The 21,990-nt window shown below is 35.8% G+C and overlaps 1 protein-coding gene across 2 annotated transcripts in view; it reads right to left on the bottom strand.

Annotated features, from left to right (window-relative positions):
* RPS6KA3 (ribosomal protein S6 kinase A3) overlaps positions 1 to 21,990 on the bottom strand; it is a 74,091-nt gene that overhangs the window by 24,393 nt on the left and 27,708 nt on the right. For both annotated transcript variants that reach the window (XM_084226523.1, XM_084226522.1), the window contains exons 3-9: positions 16,088 to 16,204; positions 13,888 to 13,969; positions 10,134 to 10,214; positions 9,044 to 9,123; positions 6,443 to 6,549; positions 3,481 to 3,518; positions 2,970 to 3,112 (exon numbers count right to left, since the gene is read on the bottom strand). In XM_084226523.1, coding sequence (XP_084082649.1) covers positions 2,970 to 3,112; positions 3,481 to 3,518; positions 6,443 to 6,549; positions 9,044 to 9,123; positions 10,134 to 10,214; positions 13,888 to 13,969; positions 16,088 to 16,204 — 648 coding nt within the window. The remainder of the gene's footprint in view (positions 1 to 2,969; positions 3,113 to 3,480; positions 3,519 to 6,442; positions 6,550 to 9,043; positions 9,124 to 10,133; positions 10,215 to 13,887; positions 13,970 to 16,087; positions 16,205 to 21,990) is intronic.

Raw genomic sequence — 21,990 nt, 5'->3', positions numbered from 1 at the left:
AGTTTCAATTGCTAAGAACATTGAGCAGCCTTTGCCATTTTTAAAGCTGCAAAATATTTTCCTATATTGGTAACTTGCTTTACATCCTTTTATCTGAACAACTTAGACTATAATGTTCTGTGTTTAATTTCTGCCTAAAAATTCTGTTCTAGGAAGACTTGATCTGTACAACTGTATTTTTAGTTTTAAACAAAGGGGAGGGGGTAGGGAAAAAGGTTTTCCTTTGAAAAGTTAGTGATGATTTCTCCTCATGCAGAAATTTTTTAAAAGGTCAAAATTTCGAAAATTGGCATGTACACAGCCTTCATTGGGAAGGGGAAAAGGTTAGCTGATTGACAAAGACATGCATGATGAAAAGTGGTTACTGTATGCATACAGTGGAAATAAAGCCTGAAGGAACACGGAAGAGCTACACAGTACGTGCATGCACATTCTACAGTGCCTGGCAGTAAGCAACAGACACTGCTAAAATACTGATTTGTTCTGAAAGTGACTGAGTAAAAATAGATAAATATAAAGGCACTCCTGTTGGACTGCAGTATGCTGCAGGGATATCAGTTCTAAGTGAGGCAGTGAAAGCAGTCTGGCAGCAGTCATGGCAGCCAGCACTTAGGCAGAAATTGTATTTTTTTGGTTTAAAGATTGCAAAACAATTTAGTTCAATGCAATTTCATGGCATACAGTTAACAACATCAAAATTACAATAATTATAAAGGAACCCTTGGAACAATTTATGCAAACTTAAGTCATCCTGAACACTAGGTACCCTCTATTCCCCCTCTTTTCTGGTATGACCCAAACATTCAGACTCCTAAACATAAAAAATAGAGTGGATAACTCGAATAAATAATGTGTGACTATAGTATTTGTAGATCTACAATAAGAGCATGAAGTTGCACTAATAGTATTCTTTAAAACACCCTTTTATTGAAATAAAATTTGAATTCCTTACTGCCATCTCTTCACTACTGGTAGATACTTTGGAGTCTAGATAATATTTCTTACTGATATAGTAAAAAAATTAAATTTAATAATAATGCCAACACGAAAAAAGACTACTTTTAACTTTAACACCTAAGACAATTGTCAGGAAGATGTGAGAGGGATAAGCCAAAACTAAAAGTAGAAAAAAAATTTTGTTTGTGGTTTAGCAAGATCTTCACAAGGTGCACTTAAAAAAAAATCTTTTTAAAAAGGTAAATTTGGAGCGCTCCACTTACACTTGCATGAAATACAGTTTCTTTAACAAGCTCCTAATTTGTCACAAGCACACATGCTTGTATTAACAACTCTACATGTATATTCTTTGTCACCCCTCCCAAATACTATATTCCAACATTAATAAGCCAATAGTAGTTATAGAATAAGCCAACATTGGCCTTTCCTACATATTTTTTATTTCAGGAGGAGAGTACCTCAGTGCTTCTGAAAAGTTTAAATAAATGTTTTTACTTGTATGGCATCCCTTAAAACTGTCACTGTTTTAAAGGACAAACTGGAATATAGTTCTTAACAATGGCTTATGCACACTTCATGTCAAGCAGCACAAGAAAAGAAGACAAATGATTTGTTGAAATATCTTTGAAGTCTCAATTTCTATGCTATAAATTCTGTTCACTCTAGTTACTGTGTACTTATACCACACCAACCATCATTTGAATTTTTGATCAGCTCAGAAATTAGGAATGAGTTAAAAGTGGATACTTACAGATTGGTTATGAAAATTACAAAATATAAATGCAAGCAATAAAAATATGTCCTAGAAAAAGCTGCACTCTATTTAATATACTACTTTATAGAATTTGGTTTTTAAGGTCATATTTTTGTATTCAAAGTCGAAGCCAAAGTATTTAACATGCAGTGCACTTAAGACTGTGAAAGCCACCCCAATCACAGCTAACATCTTACAGCAATTTTCAATTACACCATATCCACTTGATAAACACCAAATTATGTTTTCTACCTTTATCAATTAAAGCTGAAGTTTAATTATGTTTGTGTTATCAACAACAAATATTCTGCAACTACATTGTAATTATCTTTTAATTGACTGTTCTTAATGATAAAATGTGCGGTCATGAGGAGTGTGTGTGCTTGTCTGGAGAGAATTCAGTTATCAGGTGCTACTTTTACATAGTCAGTTTTCAGATCACAACAGCATTCTAATCATAAAGCCATAGGATGACCTATTTTCAGACACAAGAGTCCTTCTTGTACTACAAAGCACACGCATTAGTTGTACTGTTACAGTTATGTAGCAGAAGCAGTAAGAAGTGAATACATTTATACAATTGTTTAGCTTCCATGTCAAAAATGCACACAAATATTTTAAATATTTAAAATCTTTCAGCATTCCTTAAATAACAAACATGATCTATTATTATTTTCCAATTCATATTCCATATACATAATATCTCCCCTGACCCTGTAACTTTACAGTAATTACCCCTTGAAGAAACACCATAAGCAACTAAGAAACTATATCCCATACCAGGTCAGTGTCATTTAGATCAATTTGATGTGTGAGAGCAACAGCTGAACAGTTGTTATTATTCCACTAACTTGTAATTACACCATAGATTCTAATTAGAAAGTTGCCAAATCACCTTTTTCCTCTTGAATGTAAATTCAAATTTAAAATTTGAATATTAATTTCTTCCCCACTTTGGAATAGACAGCATTTTTCTGCTTACTTCTGTATTTCTCTTGGTCCCCATAACATTCAAACTATTATAGATATGAAGTCTTTGATTGAAATGATAATAAAAATATGGCATATTATTGGTGTTGATATAAACCCTAGTCTACGTTCTTGATCAAACTCTGTGGTGTTACTGATTTCACATAACTTAGACTTCCTTTGTAGTTAAAATTCATGTAAAGCTCACCTTAGGGGTTAGTATTTGATTTGTTTCACCAGACCTTGCAAATCACAATTTTGCTATTATTTACATTTACCAGAAACCTACCATTAAAACACCAAAAGACCACCAGTCTGCACTCTGTGTATGGCCTCGTCTGTTAACAACTTCTGGCGCCATATATTCCACTGTTCCACAGAAAGAATAGGCTTTTTTTTCATGATCAATTGACTCCTTACTTAAGCCAAAATCTGAAAGGATAAAAATAATTCCAAATATAATTTTTAAAAACAAAAAGTTCATGGTTGATACTTTTACCATAATATGAAGTGTTTTGCTTTTATCATTGGTATAGACAACTGAACACTAATGTGGGACTTACAGGATTCTCCTTCCCTCCCCACATTATCATTAGGTCCATCAGATATACTTGTAAAGTAGGTATCTTATTGAAATATTTAGATTTTATTTATTTCAACCAAAGTACACTACTTGCTTCCACAGCTAAATTACTGATCAGTTAAAATTACTTATTTTAGCTTACTGGTTTACCAAAAGGAAAATGCAAATATTTTTCTATGAACAGAAATGATCCTAGTATCGCAATTCCTTTATTCACCTGTCAATTTGATATGTCCTTCCTCATCAAGCAGGATGCTAAAAAATAATAAAAAGAATATTAAAAACTAATTAAAATATCTTAAGTATTGTTTTAGAAAACATACTGACAATATTTAGGAATAAACAGTAGAGGATACACAAAGACAGGGAGAATTAAACATGCATGAAAATGAATTATTAGAAGATACATTCAAGCTACACATTTTGATTTCCTTCTACTCTTTCTTTTTAAAGATTAAGAAACAAGTTTACTAGAATTTTATTCAAATATTTTATTAAATTCAGCATGTAGTAACAGTTTTATCTATCTGCAGCACATGCAGTACCACTGTAATTGTTAAAACCAGAGACATTCTATTTTTCTTATACCAGGTATGTTTTCATATGTATACATAACAGGTATTAATTTGTAATTACCATTTCAAAAGTTGTTGATCACTTCAAGTAACATTAAGTAATAAATACCCTCACGTTGTACCAAGGGACAGGACCCACAGGCCCTATACTGGGAGCAGACCTTAGGCTTCTACCTTTTCACTTCAATCACAAGAAAGGCCACACTTCTCAGAGATGCCAACTGTCCTTGACTACCACTGAAATCACTGCATTGCAAAGCATGCAAAGTATTCAAGAACTGGATTTTGTAACACCCCTTACACAATTGGATTTAGTTCCTCCATCTGCATTTCATCCTGGGGGCAAGACATGACCCAGGCCCCATTCCCTTCCTCTTTGCAGTTTCCATGCCAGGAACCATAAAAGCCTGTCCTTGAGTGCCATATGCAAACACTGCCTTCCTGCCCACCAGCACATCAACACTTCCACCCAACTTGGTGTTGCCTGTGGGCTTGCTCAGGGTGCACTCAATCCCCTCATGTAGATCTCCAGTGAAGATGCTAAACAGGACTGGTCCCAACACAGAGGCCTGAGGATCACCACTGGTGACCAGTCTCTGGCTGGATGCAATTCCATTCACCACCACTCTCTGAGCCTAGTCAATAAATCAGTCTTTTACCCAGTGAAGAGTGCACCCATCCACACCACGGGAAGCTAGTTTCTCCAGGAGAATGCTGTGGGAAATGGTGTCAAAAGCATAGAATCACAGAAGATAAGGGGCTAACGTGTATGTCTCAAACACTGAAAGCCATTTGGCTCTGGGGCCAACCACAGATTGTTGCTAATAATAGATAAGGATTGCCTGTAATAAGCAAGGATTGCTGGTAATAACACACTGTGAGAAAGAACAAGATGTGCCCAGAGAAGAGGCCATGCAGAGATAGGGCAGCATTTTTCCGGGACAAACATCCTTGTTCTAATTCCTGAAGATAAGCACAACCCAGTACAGCATAAGTGCAGGAATGAGGTTGAGAAGCAGGCATGGACTGCAGGGGAAGAAAAGACCACCCAAATATTCCCAAAGACCCCCAACACATTTTCTGAAAGGTCTGAAAGAACAGACAGTGCCTAACAACTAATTTGTATAGTAAACAAGAAACTTACCTTCATTGTGGGGAAACCTATCTGTAAAAACATCTCCCTAACAAGCACAGCTGACGCCCCCCAGACCCTGGATGTCCCAACAGTTGGACTGACACTGTAGCCAAAAGTGATGATCTCTTTTTCTCTCTTCCTCTCTCTCCCTCTTTAATTCACCTTTTCTCTCTTCCTTTTCATCTTACCTAAATCCCTTTACCTAAACCCCACTGCATGTGCTTTTATAGTAGGTCAGGAACTAAAATGCCAATTTCCATGCCAGGTATATAATTTACTAATAAAACCTTGTGATTTTTTTCAGACCCTCTGACTTCTGTTGTTCCTTTCCACCACAAGCATTTACAAATCTTGGGCGGTCCTTTCCCCTTAAGGGTTGGATGCCACAAAAAGCTTTACTAAAGTCTAGGTAGACAATATCCAGGGCCTTTCCTTCATCCACTAAGCAGGTCACCTCATCATAGAAGTTGATCAGGTTGGTCAAGCAGGACCTGCCTTGCATAAACCCAGGCTGGCCTGGCCTGAATGCCTGGTCATCCTGTACATGTTACACGATTGGCACTCAAGATGATGACTCCATGACCTTCCCTGACAACAAGGTCAGGCTGACATCCTGGCTTCTCCTTCCAGCCCTTCTTATAGTTGGGTGTCACATTCACCAACTTTCAGTGACCTGGGACCTCCACAATTGACCTGGACTTCTGATAAATGATTGAAAGTGGCTTGATGAGTTTTTCTACCAGCTCCCTCAGAACTCTTGGGTGAGTCCTATCCGGTCCCATGGACTTTTGGGGTTCTAAGTTGCATAGCAGTCTGCTGGCCATTTCTTCCTAGATTGTGGGGGTTTCATTCTGGTCCCAATCTGTCTTCCAGCTCAGGGGGCTGGGCACCTTGACAACAACTGGTCTTGTTATTAAAGACTGAGGCAAGAACGGCATGAAGTAGTTCAGCCTTTTCTTCATCCTTTGCCACTATGTTTCCCCTCACATCCAACAAAGGATGGAGATTCTCATAGGTCCTCCTTTTGCTGGTGATTTGTACAAATATTTTTTTTGTTGTCTTCTGCTTCTGGGATTTCTAATATATTGATATTCCTTTCATCCTTGTCGCTGAAAGGACCTCCATCCCTTAACTGTACCTCTATGGCAGACCAAAGGACCTTGGAGGAACACCGTCCCTCAAAGAGTGCCATCCACAGGCTTACCTCTGGCTTTGCCCCAATTCCTCTTCCAACAGAATTTAAAGTTCCCTCAACAAGCCCCTATAAGTCCTAAGCTAAGATCCTTTTTCCTCTTTGAGACAAGTGAAATCCAACCTTTTAAATGAAAATAGCTCATAAACCTCCCCCACCTCCCTCTGTTCAATTTATATAGTAAATTACCGAAGTTTAACAGTTGGGAAAAAGTGCAGAGGAAGAAGTGCTATAGAAATGAAGTTAATACACTGCATTTCTCACAGAGGAGCCTTACTTTTCTGGTTTTAGGTCCCGGTATATTATTCCAAGACTATGTAGATGGTCTAAAGCAAGCGCTAATTCAGCCAGATAAAATTTAACGTCGTCTTCTGTGAACATCACCTGCAAAAGTAGCACAATGTATTTCACACTGGAAGTCTGTAAAGGTTACACCAGCACAAACTAAACAACAACAGTGGTGTTTCAGAAGGGTTTCTTACAATACTTGAATTCATTGCTACACAAAACACTAGAAAATTCAAATTTCTTAGTTATACAAAACCAAGGATTTTATAACCCACACTACTTCATACTTGAAATACTTGGACATACTTGAAAAAGAACTTTTAAAGGCAATATATTCTTCTTTCTGCAAATTGAGAGATTAGCTGTTTCTGATTGTTCAAAAAAACAGACAGACACATTGTAGTGAAACTGAAATACTTTGGAAGCATTTAAACAAAGTGAATACCTCTTGGTTGGATGGGACAATTTCATTTACAGACAAAAAAATGGACCAAAGAAGTCCAAATGCCTGAATTTCATCCACAAAGTAAGAGAGAAGAAAAGTATATGTGTCTTGATTTTGGAAGGACTGCCCCTAGGTACTTTGAGAAAGAAGTTACAGCAATGGTAAAAGCCCCAAGGTGCAGGTTGGATGTAACTACAGAAAGGAAGACAAAGGAGTAAAATAACAGGAGCTAACAAGGAGTAAAGTGAACAGCCTGCATAAGAGCACAGGGAGGATCCCAGGTAGCAATCCCACTTTTTGGATTAGGAAGATAAACTACTCTCTGTTTATGTTAATTGAAATGAACATATTGCCCCAATATATCAACTGCCGTGATCCCTGACAGAATACATTACAATTCAACTCTTCTGAGATGGCAGAAAAATATAAAAATAAAACCAGATCCTGCAGGACTTGATTCTATTTCAGTTATTACTCAGATATTTTACTTGCTTTGTTTTTAAAATCTAAGACTAATACCTTAAGATAAAGCATATAGACCCAGAAAAAAGAACGGCAACTCTTTTTCATGCAAAAGTGTAAAAATTAATTTCAGCAAAGCTGAAGATTATTTTAAACAAGAGTTAAGAATGGAGAATATGTTTTCCCCTTAGTAGTTTCATGAGAGAAAGCAATACTAAACCTTATTCAATAGGTTGTTGCTGATGTTACTTCTACAAAAGAGCCAATATTTAGTGCTGACATATTCAAGAAAGGAAATCTGTATAAGAAACATTTAAAAGCTCAAATAATAAAAGATCCTAAGAGGAGGATAATACACCCACACCACGTTATTTAAAACCATTGCATGGGACTCGTCTTTCCTAACCTTAAACATCTGCAGTGTAGACATTTAGCTTGGAATTAATCACCTTTCCCTTTGTAGTCAATAGGAAAAAAGCAACAACTTTCAGTTCATCTGATCTATTTCAAAATCACATGGTGTGGTATGAAGATGACATTAATACCATCCAGCATACCCATTTTCACTCACCAGTTATGAACTCTGCTTAGATTCAGGTACCTATAATGAATATTTCTCATCTAACCATGTTAAATTTTATAAAATGTGAGCGGCTCAGGATGAAAAATTCAGGAAGCAGGAAGCCAATATACATTCTTTTTTGGGAATCAAGAATGAACTAGAAACTTTAAGAGTATCTCAGTTTTAGAGCGCTAATAACCTATTAGTTACCTGTGGCAAAACAAATGACAAAGGGCGACTTGAAACAGATGGCATGATCAAAACAAATGAAATAATTTATGTGCACAAAGTAAGGGTACATCTATATACAAAGTAAATTCCATTCTACTCTATTCTTAATAACAATAAGTGGCATTGCACTTACTGCAGTGGTAACCCAGCTGCCCCTGATACTGTTGTGGCAAAGGAAAATGGAAAGCAGCTACAACTGCAAGTCCAGGCTACCAGATACACATTGTTTACAGTCTCTATCTGAACAGATATTTATTGTGAGTTTTTGAACAGGAGTAATGGATTAAAAAAACCTTTAAAATATGGTGATATATTAGATGTTAACATTTATTTTAGGAATTATAATCAAATTAAATTGAGGTAATGAAACCCTTTGAAATTTTTATTTCCTAAATCTACACAGACACATTACCATCATGACAGAGGTAAAACATTAACTTTTTGAAAATTACTTAAATAAGTGGTATACAATTCTCTTTTTAAATATTCATACATAATGCAATTTTGCATTCATGTGTAAAAAAAGAAAGTATCTTATCTGCCTCTGAATTCTGGATATTAAAACCAGCCATAAATTTACTTTATAAAAATCCAAGTTCTGAGTCTTATATTTAAACATGGTAACAAAAGGAGAAGATTTTGCTAGGTATAAAAAGCAGCACAGAAAGACTGCTTGTCTAAGACTTTTTTCAGAAATAATATAAAGTGCCATCAGCCCCTCTATGAAGTGACTGTGCAAAGAAACCCAACCAAACAAAAAATGTGCCTGGTTAAAAACAGGTCAAAATTTTATTAAATGAAAACAGAATTTAAAATGTAAATTCTCCTCATACAGACAACTTAAAGTCAAATTCTATCAACAGACAGTTTTTCAAATTTAAAAAGTGTACCTCTTTGGATAAACGTGTAAACAAGTCTCCTCCCCTGAGAAAATCCAAAATAAGATACAGCTTCCCTTCTGTTTGAAAAGCTGAAAAGATTAATTAAAAAAATTAAATATCACCTAATTTTATCCATGATTAGGAAAATAACATACCAAATAATTCACCCTTATTTTCATTATTAAAATTAATTTCTCTTTCGTGTTTGTGAGAAAATGTATTGAAATGAATTAGGTAACTGATCATCTACAACAGACCAAGTAATTCCCATGCTATATGAAAGGTAAAGCAAATCACCAATAAAGTTCCTTAAAAAATAAACTTAGGTTAACCAGCATTTTATTTCAGATTTTAAAGTAAGAAGCTAGATTTAAAAGGGCAAAATAGTAACTAATGAACGTTTTAAAATCTAAAAATCTCAAATCTAAATGTCCCAGGGACATTTAATATAGTCTGCAACAGAATGGCAAATAAAATAGTGAAAGGTACATAATTTAGGCCACTTTAAAAAATGAGAGAGACATTAAGCCACTTTAAAAAGTGAGAGAGAGTGAGGTTCAACTATAGGAAAAAACAAACACTAAAAGAAAAATATGAACTGAAAAAACCCCAAACCAAAACAAACCAGAAACTCCCCTTTTTATCCACATGCTAAAACTACTGATCTCTTCCCCTCTTACACTATTGTGCTACAACTGCTCGTACTATTAAAATTAAAAGGTTAATTTCCACCAATTTCGATTCAAGTGGAATTAATGCCATTGCATACATTTTTCTATAGAATAAACAAAGCAACTGTAAGAAATAACTCAAAAATGTATGTCATACAAAAGATTAGAGGTTTTGGAAAATAATGGCTAGTTATTAATAGATAACTGCTTTTAATAACACAAAGGGCTACAGTGTCTCAGTCTTAGGAAGATTTAACACTGCATGAAGTCAGTCGTGCTTCTTTTGCATGAGAATTATTGCAGAGCAAGTCTGCACAACTGGGACTTAACACCCTAAAGTTCTATGATTTTCTGAACCACAGAGCAAATATTAAAAGCTATCTTGACAAACAGGCTATGCTTTAAAAATGAATTTTTCTGCAACTCACCATAATGTAACTTGACAATAAAAGGATGGTTAACTTCCACTAGGATATCACGTTCCATTTTTGTCCGAACCCGATCTCGAACTACAACAGAACATGATTAAAAAAATTACATTATGACTCAGTAGTTCTTACATGTTTCCTGATGTACTTCCCATTGTATAATGGTATAATTGTCTGCAGGTCACTCTACCGTACACAGCTGAGAACTGAGAAAATTTATTCCACTTTTTTTTCCGATAAATATCTTTATGCATTTTGATTTGCTTCAGTTTTTGCTATTGACAAAACCTAACACTAGGCAAATTAAATTTAACAAAAGCACATGAGAAAACACAGCCACCCTTCAGTCTGCTCTATACTTAGTAAGCCTTTCAAATGTCACAGCAAAACTGCCACAGCTATGTATAGAAAACATTCTGCTAGTGAAAAATAGAAAGAATTAAAGTAGTAGTAAAACAAACAGCATAAGTATAATCATACTATCATTAAGATGTTTATATTGGTTTAATTCATTAAATAACTTACACTAATAAAATATTAAGTCCTTTACAATTTGGAAGGGATTTTTTTTTTCATTTCCTTTATTATGAACTTTAAAAAAATGCCATTGATTCAATGTAGTGTATACTTCAGATTATATTTTTGATTTTAAGGACATTTACTGAGAGTAAATGTGCATGGAGAAATTTATCAGACATTAGAAGCAGTTGTTGCTCAATCTGCCTGTGCTGTCCATCCGTGGTGGCTCTGAACAGGACATGTAAGTGCTCCTATGTCACCAGAGATTAAACCCAAAAGAGCATCACATGCCAGCAATGCAGGAATACAGGCAGGGCAGTCAGCTGAGTACAGCACCTGCTTCAGCTGTTCTCCACAACTTTCCTGCCAGCTCCAGTCAGGGCTTGGTTCCCATCTGAAGTTCTGAATCAGCCAGGACACAGACAATATTCAGTACTTTACACAGTGGAGAACTATCAAAGTTTGCTTTCAGTGGTTGAAGATGTTGCATTTTTCTCTTTCCCTCTATTCTACATTTTGTTACTGCTCCTTTCACAAATGTATCTTCCTGAAGGAAGCACCCCAGAGCAATGAAGTCTGGTCCAAAGTTTAAGCTGACAGCATTCCTTGTACAGTTAACAAGCCAGAGTTTCCAAATATTAAAACATAACAAGGCAAAAAAGAAAAAGAAGCAAAATGGTGTTAAGGCATTTATCTATATTTTCCCAGAAACAGGCACTTACAATAATACACATACTTATGAAAAAGTTATATAGGTATGTTTTCATGAATGAATACAACCATGAAGTTTCCATCTGCCTACAGAACACATCCCTAAAAATGGAAGCTTATGAAATAAGTTCTCAAGTACAAAGCAAACATCACATTTGAATGTTGACCTTTGCATCTAAAGCCATTAAAATGTCACAAGATAGTTAGTTGTGCAGTTTAACTGTTTCAGCAGTTCATCTGAATAACAAGATTGAAATTCAGAATATTCTTTTTCTTTTTTTTTTTTTAGGCAGGTTCAGGTGAGAAAAAAATTTAAAAGACTTTCAAGTGCCTGCAGCTATGCAGCAGTTACATGGAAAGCATGGACTTAAAACTCCAAGCAAAAGAAGTGTAAAGAATTGAGCTTATTTCAGATAATGGCATAAGCCATTATTTGACTTGATGTCTGATTTTTGACTGTAATTTCTACATGGGTTCTACTGGAAGCACTGATTTTTCTTAATATATTTGATTCCAGATGCTTTAGATATGTTTTGGCTCTGTTTCTCTCTCTGTATCACAAAGGGGCATTGAAAGATAACACCTTCTGTCAGAGTGTATGAATAAACTAGTCTCTGCAGTAAACAAAACTATATGTATATATTCTTGCATTTGCTCTAAACATTAGAAAGTTGGACTGTGTTCTGGCTAATACAGCTGCATTTCTATGAAAATATTTTCTCTAATTTTGATTTGTGGATCAGGTACACTGTTTTCAATTGTGGTCTTTCTATCTTTAATTACAGAGCACAAAAATAACTTTATGAAATAGATTTGAAAGCACTAAAATACAGACAAATCAAGTAATATGCTGTATTATTTAAAAATACAGTATTACTTATATAAAAAAAGTTGGAAAATAGAATTAATTCCAGTTAATTTCATATTAAAGTTTCAACAGTAATCTTAATTTTCTAGCAACTCTCCTCTTCCTAAAACATGAATCACAAGCAAGCAGTGCATGAAAAACTGATAATCCAGCTACAAAGTGTTGAGGACTTTGGGATCCTCTTGATGTTGTCACCTTTCTGCTCAAGCCTTTTGCATCCTTGAATTCTTAGTGCCTCACAGGGTCTCCTTTCCCAACTAAAAGTCATGCTCTCAATTTCAGTATACATCAGCCTCTCCCATCTGTAGGCAAAACTAGAACCACAGCCTGGACTGTAATTTTTACATGAGGTTAAACTGAAATCAAAAGGTGATGAAGAGAAGCCCTCAAGCATCTTGAAAAAGCAACTGCTGAGTGACCTTTGACCAGTCCTGAGCTATTAACAGGCTGGGGAATGAAAGGCTGTTGAGGATATTAATGTACCTTAAATGAGGGGAAATCAAATTCAGAAAAATAGGAAGTAAATAATGAGAATGACACGTGCCACAAAACACAAAGGAATCAAAATATAGGAAACTGTTCAAATACACAGCCCTCTGTAAGTGTGAGAACTGTGACATTCAGCACTAGATCTTAAGTGAAAAAATTTACATATTTTAGCAGAAGTTCACAAACCAATGCTTTTGTTCCCTCCATCATTCTATAAATATTTGACGATAAAAGGATTAAAACTGAAATTAAAACATTTAAACTGAAATTCAATATAATAATCGATAACATCGGTAAAGCACTACAGGCTGTTGGAGCCATCCCAAAATTATCATTTCAGTTTCAGTACAGTCATAAATTAGAAGAACTTCACACAGAAAAAACAATAAGTCAATGAAATAAAAGAACAAGCATACAATCTGATCAAGGCATTAGTGCAAAAGATGACTTTCATTTTGATATATGGTAAAAAATACCTTATTTCTTTTTCTTACAGAATTCTCTGAGACAAAATTGAGAATGTTCAGGCTTAGACTTATTTTGCTACTGATAGCATTGAAGATCAAAATCACCAAACAAACAGATCAATTCACAATTCGTTTTTGCTCAAGTAACTTAGATTATTAACTTAAGATTTTATAAAATACATTCTACATCGAGATCACATGCCAAGAGTTTGTCCAAGTGTATTGTATACAACTGTTTCAAAAGAAAAGACTAAATCATGTGCTTAAGAACTAGAATAAAACAGCCAATATAAAGCGCTTTTAAGTATCATGACCTAATTATAAACTGAGCAAAAGGCATTAACTGTATCCTTGGTGACACACAGCAAAGGAAAAACGGAAGGATATTAAGTTTCAAATAACAGCTCAGGAGCAAGTCAGGTGGCAGATGTAACACCACCACTCCATTAACCCACCATCACCTAAGGGAAGTGGCATGGGAAGGAGCCTGCTGTCCTCTCTAACTACCAACACTGTATTGTTAATCCTTAATCCTTCCAGGTTTACAGGACAAAGCAGGGTATTCTCCTATTTCCTGTGTCAGAGAAGAAAGCTGTAAGACACATTCTGTAGAGCAACAGCTGGGTAAAGATTAGGTTTTGGTATAATGTCCCCATGTTACCTTTTTTATTTCTCTTCCCTTGTTCTAAACAATGCATACCTTTCAAGGTGGCCTTTTTCAATACCTTCATTGCATAAAGCTGTCTGGCATCTGATCCTGAGATTTTTTTGACAAGGAAGACCTGCATTAAAAATTAGAGATAATTTTTAAAAGAAAATAAAAGCAGTGAGATGAATGTATTTTGCTATGAAATTCAAGTAGTCACTATGATTTCAATGAAACTCTATTTGACAGTTTTGGATTCTGCAAAGCCAAACCTCCTTTCATAATCTAAAAAGTTCATTCAGAGGATACTCTGCCAAATTAATTTTAGTCTAATTTAAGTAATTTCAGCGAGTAAAAAAAAATTAAATTGGATTCTCTCAGAAGTTCTTCCAAATTTGACACACAAAAATCAACTTTTTAAAATTAATCTCTAGTTTTATCTTATTGAAATTCATAGGATGACACAGGAAATGTGCTAATAAAATAATTTTCAGATATGACCATAAATATGTGAAGAAAATTTGATCCAGAAGCCTATATAAATCAATGTATAAATAAATTTGAAAAATATCCTAGCACTGCATGTACCAATAGAGAACAACCAGCTTCAATTAAAGGGTGTTTCATTTCCTTCTTCAATACCCTTAACACAAAATTAATTCCAGTAGAGACAAATTTTACATTTAGGAATGAAAAAAACCTACCAAAACCAACTGTCACAGGTTTTCTGGCTGTGGGCATGTATAGAGACATGTTGTGGTACATAAGGAAGTTAAACACGTTATGTGAAATTTGTTTGATGCCTGGTTTTGTGCCCAATTCTCATGTATGTTAACATTCCCTGCACTACCAAAGACTACCAGATCATCATCAAGAGACCTTGAAAAGCATGCAAATTTACTTTTTTTAAACTAAATGGGAAACAGTGACAGCTTCACAAGTTATTAGAACAAAATGATCAATGGATTTTTAAAAAACATTAATGATTTTTACATAAATGCTAAGACAACTGAGAACAAGACTGACTTTTTTGCAGAAAATTGAGTCAGCTAGACAGTTTATTATTTTTGCTTTTTTAAAACTCACATTCCCCCCCTCTCCCTCCCATTAAATTACTGAATTTAGTATTATCAATAAAAGTGATTGCTGAAATGACAATTTATTAGCTTACTTTTCCTTGCCCTTGAATGATTTACTTTTCGTGATCTGAAGATTTCCGAAAAAAACTTGATTATGATTCTGGATTAAATCAAACCTTTGGAATCAGGTTTCTCAGTGAATTCTTACTAGTGGGAGTACAAAATTATATATATATATATATATATATATATTAGAGATATATTTATATTTATATTTATATATATTTAGGTATATATATATATATTTATAGTTTCTAAGCACCTAGATTTCCAAACTTAACTGGAACAATAATGTGACTAACAGTAATTTACTACCACCAAAAGAAAACTGGACTTATTTTTCTAGTTTCCCACCATATCTAAGGTGGTTTTTTTACATGCTAGAGCTTAACATCACATTCAGAATTGCAATTAAAGCCGAAAATGGATGTAAAGGCTCCCCTATCTTGCCTTATATATTCCATTCAGTCTTGCCATGTGAACTTAATGTTTTACTTTCAAGTTGGATTTGGACAACTAAAAGTATAAAAAATGTATGCCTAGTGAGATCTCAGTACTCATGAAATGCTAGAAACATTGAGTCTTTAACAGATGTTCAGATAAGAATCGAGGTACATTGCCTTAACCAAATTACAACAGATAATGAACATGACTGGGGTGTTTCACATTTACTTCAGTAGCCATTATTGCCTAAAATTTCTTCATTACAACTGCAACATGCTACAAAAACCAGCTTCTGTACTGGTGATGTCCTATAGTTAGCAAGCAACAAGGAATACTTATCAATAAAACATTTCAACCCTCACCCCCTGAAATAGAGAAGAACAATTACAGAAGAATGGCATTCCATTTTAACAGTAAATACCCAATTATTTAATATCAAGCCATTTTTTTCTATTGAACTTTGAAATCCACATATTGTGCTAACATGAAAAAAAATTACTGCTTTAAAAAGATCTGTCACAATTACAGTGCCTAGTTAGCACTAATTTAGAAAACAGTTTTCCCTTGCAACATTGCCTTAATGCAAAACTGTGACTGTTCTAAATATTTCACAACCAATATTCAATGATATATTCCTGAATAATTGGCTCCATAAGAGTTCAGTTACCAACCTTTCCAAAGGATCCTTGTCCTAGTACTTTCAGAAGTTCAAACTGTGAAGGGTCTGCTTTCTCATGTCCTTCCTTTACATGGTGAGTTATTGCAATTTCTTTGATACTTCCTTCTTCCTGGCAGAGGAAAACAGAGCAATAAATTTTTAGATTAATGGTTTACAAATATTTACAAATTCACAATATGTTGGAAAATATGAGAGTCAACCAAATCAACTAGACCATGTCAAATATAGGGAAAAAACCACTTAGAAATGCTATTGGCATAACTAAGACAGACAGCACTAGCTCAGTAACAATGTAGCTTAAACTTTAGAGATGCACCAGGATCCAGACAAAAACAGAGTTGACATAAGTCAGCGATTCCCAAGATTTTCCTCTTAGGCCCATATTATTGGGTTCATATTTCTGTTCCAGATTCACAACCAATTAATGGAAATCAATTTTCCTAAGTATTTAGTAATCTTAAAACACACCTAGAGTGTATCAAATGGATCAGCTGTCTTTCGAAAGCCCTCCTTTTTAACATTTGAATGAGGACAACCATGCTGCAGCAATGTCAATGCTCACCTTTTAAGACAATGTGAGACTCAAGACATTTCCACACAAAGCAACACTCTCCACCCCCTCTTCAGCAGCATACTCCACCTGCCACTGACAAAATTCTGTTGAAGAAAGTATTCTGCCTTTCTTCTCAAGGAGAGGCTATCCTATAAAAGCTTCCTAGTCCTAATCCTTTCCCCTTCTGTGAGGAAATGGCCACCAGAAAGCTCTAAGCAGCAGGTAATCTTATCTTCTTGTGCTCTACACTTAATTCAGTGTTTTCTGCACTGAAATTGAAAATCCCTGAAAAGTGACACTCCTTGCCACACAAGGAAAGAATTTCAGAACTTATAATCATCAAGTAAGTAAAAAAACCTGCAATCTTGTTAATGTCATCTGAAGATCTATCTAGGCATTACATGCAATCCAAGCTACTGTAAGTTAATGCACAACTGTTAGTTAACATACAGAAAGCAATATACTATCTACAGTTTTAACTTCTTGTTCATTCTCTTTCTATTTCTTCTACGGGTTATAGAGAACAAAATAAATCTGAGAATACTTTCCATCTATTTATTGAGGAACTCTTAGACCCATTTCATAGAATTGCAGACTGGCTGGCATTGAAAGGGACATCTGGAGATCATCCTGTCTAACCCAATACCCTCTGCTCAAGCAGGGCCACCCAGAGCCAGGACCTGAATATCTCCATGAATGGTGACAACCTCCCTGTGCAGCCTGTGCCAGGACTCAGCCAGCCTGACAGTGAAAAAGTGTTTCCTGATGTTCAGACAGAAACTCCTGTATGTCCCCTTTTGCCATTGCCTTTGGTCCTGCCACTGGGCAGCACTGAAAAAAAGCTCTTTGCACCCTCCCTTCAGGCTGGTTGAACATCATTTCACCATTGTGAATTCATGCTGAAAAAGCCCAGCTACCCTTTTGTACTCCATGTATACAGGAATGCTTGATTTCTCCATGATTACCCTGGGGATTAAAGCCTGGCTGACCAACCTGTAGTTCCCTGGATCCTCCTTCTTTTTGAAGACAGGAGTTGACATTCACTTTCCTTCAGTCCTGTCACCTCTCCCAGTCATCGTAGTAATTAGAAAATAATCAACAGTGGCCTCACAATGACAGCTGCCAGGTCCCTCAGCACTCAGGTGCATTCATTCCACCAGGGCTTGCTTAAGTATCCTCTAACCTACCCAGTGGCAGGACCTGAGGGAATGGCCTGAAGTTGTGTCAGAGAAGGTTTAGGTTAAATATTAGGAAAAGGTTCTTCATTCACAGGGTGGTTGGGAACTGGAACAGCTCCCCAGGGAAGAGGTCACAGCACCAAGTCTGACAGAGTTCAAGAAGCATTTGGACAATGCTCTTGGGCACATGGTATGACTCGGTGATGGTGCTGTGCAAGACAAGGAGATGGACCTCAATGGTCCTGATGAATCTCTTCCACCTCAGGATATTCTATGATTTTCCTCTAAGACTATGTCTTCCTTGCTCTGGTCTTTTCCTTCATCTATATGCCCCAAAATGTACACAAATTAGTTATAGTGATAGGTTAGTAGAGGCCAAGCTCTAAAACTGTGCTTCTAAAGCACTAATTTGTAAGCTTTTCAAGCATTCTGCAAAATTTATGTGCGTGAATTAGTGCTGAAAGTACCCTTTTGCATCTGATCATTTCAGTACTGTATATAAATGCAAAGCAACTGTCCACCCAGGTCAGCATACTCCAACATATGCTTCTCCCAGAAAGACAATTCTTCTTCAAAAGATTCTTTTTTTCAAAAGATTACAAAGTTGGAAAAAAGCTCCACATAAGAAATCCTGAGTGTGTGTGATAGTCTGTATATATTAAAAAACTCCAGCATGTGATTTGGAATAATTCACAGAACATGCTGGCAACTTTTAAAATCAGGGAGTGAAAAAAAGATAATTTAGTGTGAAGAATTTAGTTTTAGAAGACAAATCCAAGACGTCCTCTAAGTTTAGGTGCCTGTTTCTATTTTAAGACAGTCAAAATTTTGCATGTGTGTGCACATAGGCATGCTGAGTACTCCACCTAATAACCTGAACTTCTGTCTTTTCAGGAGAAAATGCTACTATCATTGACTGATTACCAGCTGAATCTTTACAGTCTGAAATAAATATTGTTTCCTTTTACTTGTCAAAGGAATAAATTGCTGGTAGACATTTTTGGTTTTCTATTTTAAATTATTATGTGATCAGTTGGATTACATACTACTTAAACCTCCCACTGAATCTTAGAGAATACCAAGGGAGGGATAGAATGGCTCAGCAAAACAGACTGCCACACACACATCAGTTCAGATACTTTGATCCATTTCTGCTTAACTGTTTTATCTATTTGCTCCCTGGCAATCTTGGGAAAGTCAAAAACATGTGAAACACAACGTACTCAAATCTATTTATTTACTGTCTTCAGGGACACAAAGCAATCAGGTGGACATAAGAAGGACATGGAACTGTAGGAGTAAATCCAGAGGAGGGCCATGAAGTTGGTAAGAAGACTGGAGCACCTCCCTATGAAGACAGGCTGACAAAGCTGGGGCTGTTCAGCCCACAGGAGAGAAGTTTGCAAGGAGACCCCATAGCAACTTTCCAGTACCTGAAGGGGACTACAGAGAAGCCAGAGGGGGATCCTTCATCAAGAACTGTAGTGACAGGACAGGAAGTAACGGGTACGAACTGAAAGAAGGGAAATCTAGGTTAGGTATTAGGAAGAGATACTTTACTATGGGAATGGTGAGATACTGGAACAGGCTGCCCAGGGAGGTTGTAGATGCCCCAACCCTGGCAGTGTTGAAAGCCAGGCTGGATAAGGCCTTGGAACAACCTGATCTAATGGGAGGTGTCCCTGCCCAGGGCAAGTGGGCTAGGATTAGGTGACCCTTCATGGTCCCTTCCAACCCAAATCCTTCTGTGATTTTATATTGCTTTAAAAGCACTACAAAACTCAACAAGAACAAGAAAATATATTAACTTGCTCTCTATACACAAACAAAAATTATTATTTTTGAATGCTATGCAATTATTATGCAACCATCTTTCCAGTGGTTATTTTGAGCTCTCTAAAAAACAAAACAAACCCCAAACCACCACTTCACATTCCTGATACCAAGGGAATATTCCCAGGCTTTGCATTTTCTCAGGGCTCAGTTACTCTGCAGTCCATAAAAGGCAGACCTAATAGAACTTTGTTTTAAACTAAAAGGAACTCTGGTCATATTCAACTTTAATTTGTTGGTAACTCTCATTTGGGAGCAAGATTTATGATGAGTGGTTGCTCATAAATTTGCAGTTTCCTTTTCTGATGTAACTGCTGAATGTTTGTTATTTTAACCTAAATAGTGCAAATGCAGTTAAAAATACAAAAGCTAAGCCTTTTATAGAAACACATTATTATATGCAGAGGTTATCAAGCCTCACTATCTACCTGAATTAAAATACAAGTCTTATACACTGTAGAAAGATATCTCTGTTCTCAACCAACTGCACTAATTACATCAGATTAGAGATGTCATCTTGCAGTAAACTGGAAGAGAAGCCAGAGTTCCATGTGGTACTGAATTGTTTGATCATTTTTCTTGGTACTTGGCAAAAACATTTGTCCCATGTGATGAATTGAAAATAAATGAGATGCTGGAATACTTGGGTCCTCTGCTCCTTTCTTCCATTCCTTGACACTTTCATGCAATTACAGACAGTCAACTCACCAGTTGCAATGGGGGGGGTCTTCCTTCTACTTACAGCTATAGCCTACAGCCTACATTTTATTTCTGTTATTTATAAGCTTGGAAAACTCCCTTTTCTCAAGCATTATACTGCAGCAGAGTCTAAATAAAAGTCTCAAGACATGATTTCTTCTTCTAGGCACACAGTTCTCCCAAGGCCTTCCTCACACTATAAAGTTACACTGCCATTAAAAAAAATTCTAAAAACAACCATATATGTCAACTTTTAGGTGGTTACTACTGGCTTCCACTACAGTGAAAGCAAATATGGAATATAATTAAACAAACAGAAGGTAACATTATTCAGAGTTTACTTAACAATGTAATAGTGTTAAATCAACACTGGCCTAGAAAGGAAGTGAGTGACAAACAAGTTTAGGCATGAATTTGAAATACCATATTCTAGAACAATTTCCTGTACTGATCTAGTCTATTCCAGGCAGTATTTCCATATAAGTAAGCTTATAGTAATATACTTCACAATATATGCCTGTGCACAAGAACACACACATACGAAAGAACACCAAATGGACTGTATGGTACAGACAAATAAAATTGGAATGAAAAACTTTATTAAAAAAAAAAAAAGGAGGATTCTGCAACACCAAGGGCAGCTCATTTTTATCTTAAGTAATCAGATACAAATTGGAATAGGAAACATGCTTACCAGTAAAACAAAAGGACAGACACCTTCTAGGGTGAAACTATTTAGTCATTATCAGACTATAAAAATAATAGCATAGTCATGTAGCTGGGAGAAAAACTCCCAATATTTTAGGTACTTCATGAACATTAAAAACACTCATTTTACTTCTAGTAATTGAATTAATGTGAATTTCCTTTACCATCACTTTTAAATTCAAAAGTAAATTAACTCTGCTGCAACATAAAATACTTGTATTTGTCCAAGATCTTATTACAGGAACAACTAATAGATAATGTGTTAAAAGAAAACCAGACTTTAAACCCTAAAGGAAGTAGAAACAGAGTCTTACTAGGCATATATTTCTCAGTAGTAATGAAAAAGCCCAGAAAAGCAAGATGAGTTTACCTATGCATAGACTCATGCAATCTACCCTTCAGAATTCTGAATTTTCAATAGGAAACCTGAAAACTGCTCCGTGTAAAGAAGTGGCCCATGCAGAGCTGGATGGCAAAAGCTCATGAGTGCAGAACAAGCTGTGTATTATCTGCAGACCTTTCTCTGAGCAGTATGGTCCAGGGACAGCTGAAAAGCTGGTCTGGGACTACTAGACTGGGCTCTAAACTGGTATTTAGGAGAGCTGACAGTAAAATCCACAATACCATTGTGACACTCATTAGTGTTCCATTAGTAAACATTAAAAAAAGGAAGCATTCTTAGACTACAAATTTTACATTAAAAGGACAGAGAAATAATCAACTAAAGATTAAAATATTTTTTAAAAATATATAAATGTATGCTGCAATATTGGTAAAATCATTCACAAGGAAATATTCCAAATCATCTAATTAGGCAGCACAGGATTAGATCTGCGCTCTTACTCGTAGCAGGAAGTGGAAAGCCATTCAGAATAAGGAATATTAGCACATCCAAACACCACAGGAGTCTCACTGCACCTAAAA

This window comes from Fringilla coelebs, assembly GCF_963513975.1.
Source record: "Fringilla coelebs genome assembly, chromosome: 2".
Lineage (NCBI taxonomy): Eukaryota > Metazoa > Chordata > Aves > Passeriformes > Fringillidae > Fringilla > Fringilla coelebs.
This window is presented reverse-complemented; position numbering and strand designations above follow the sequence as displayed.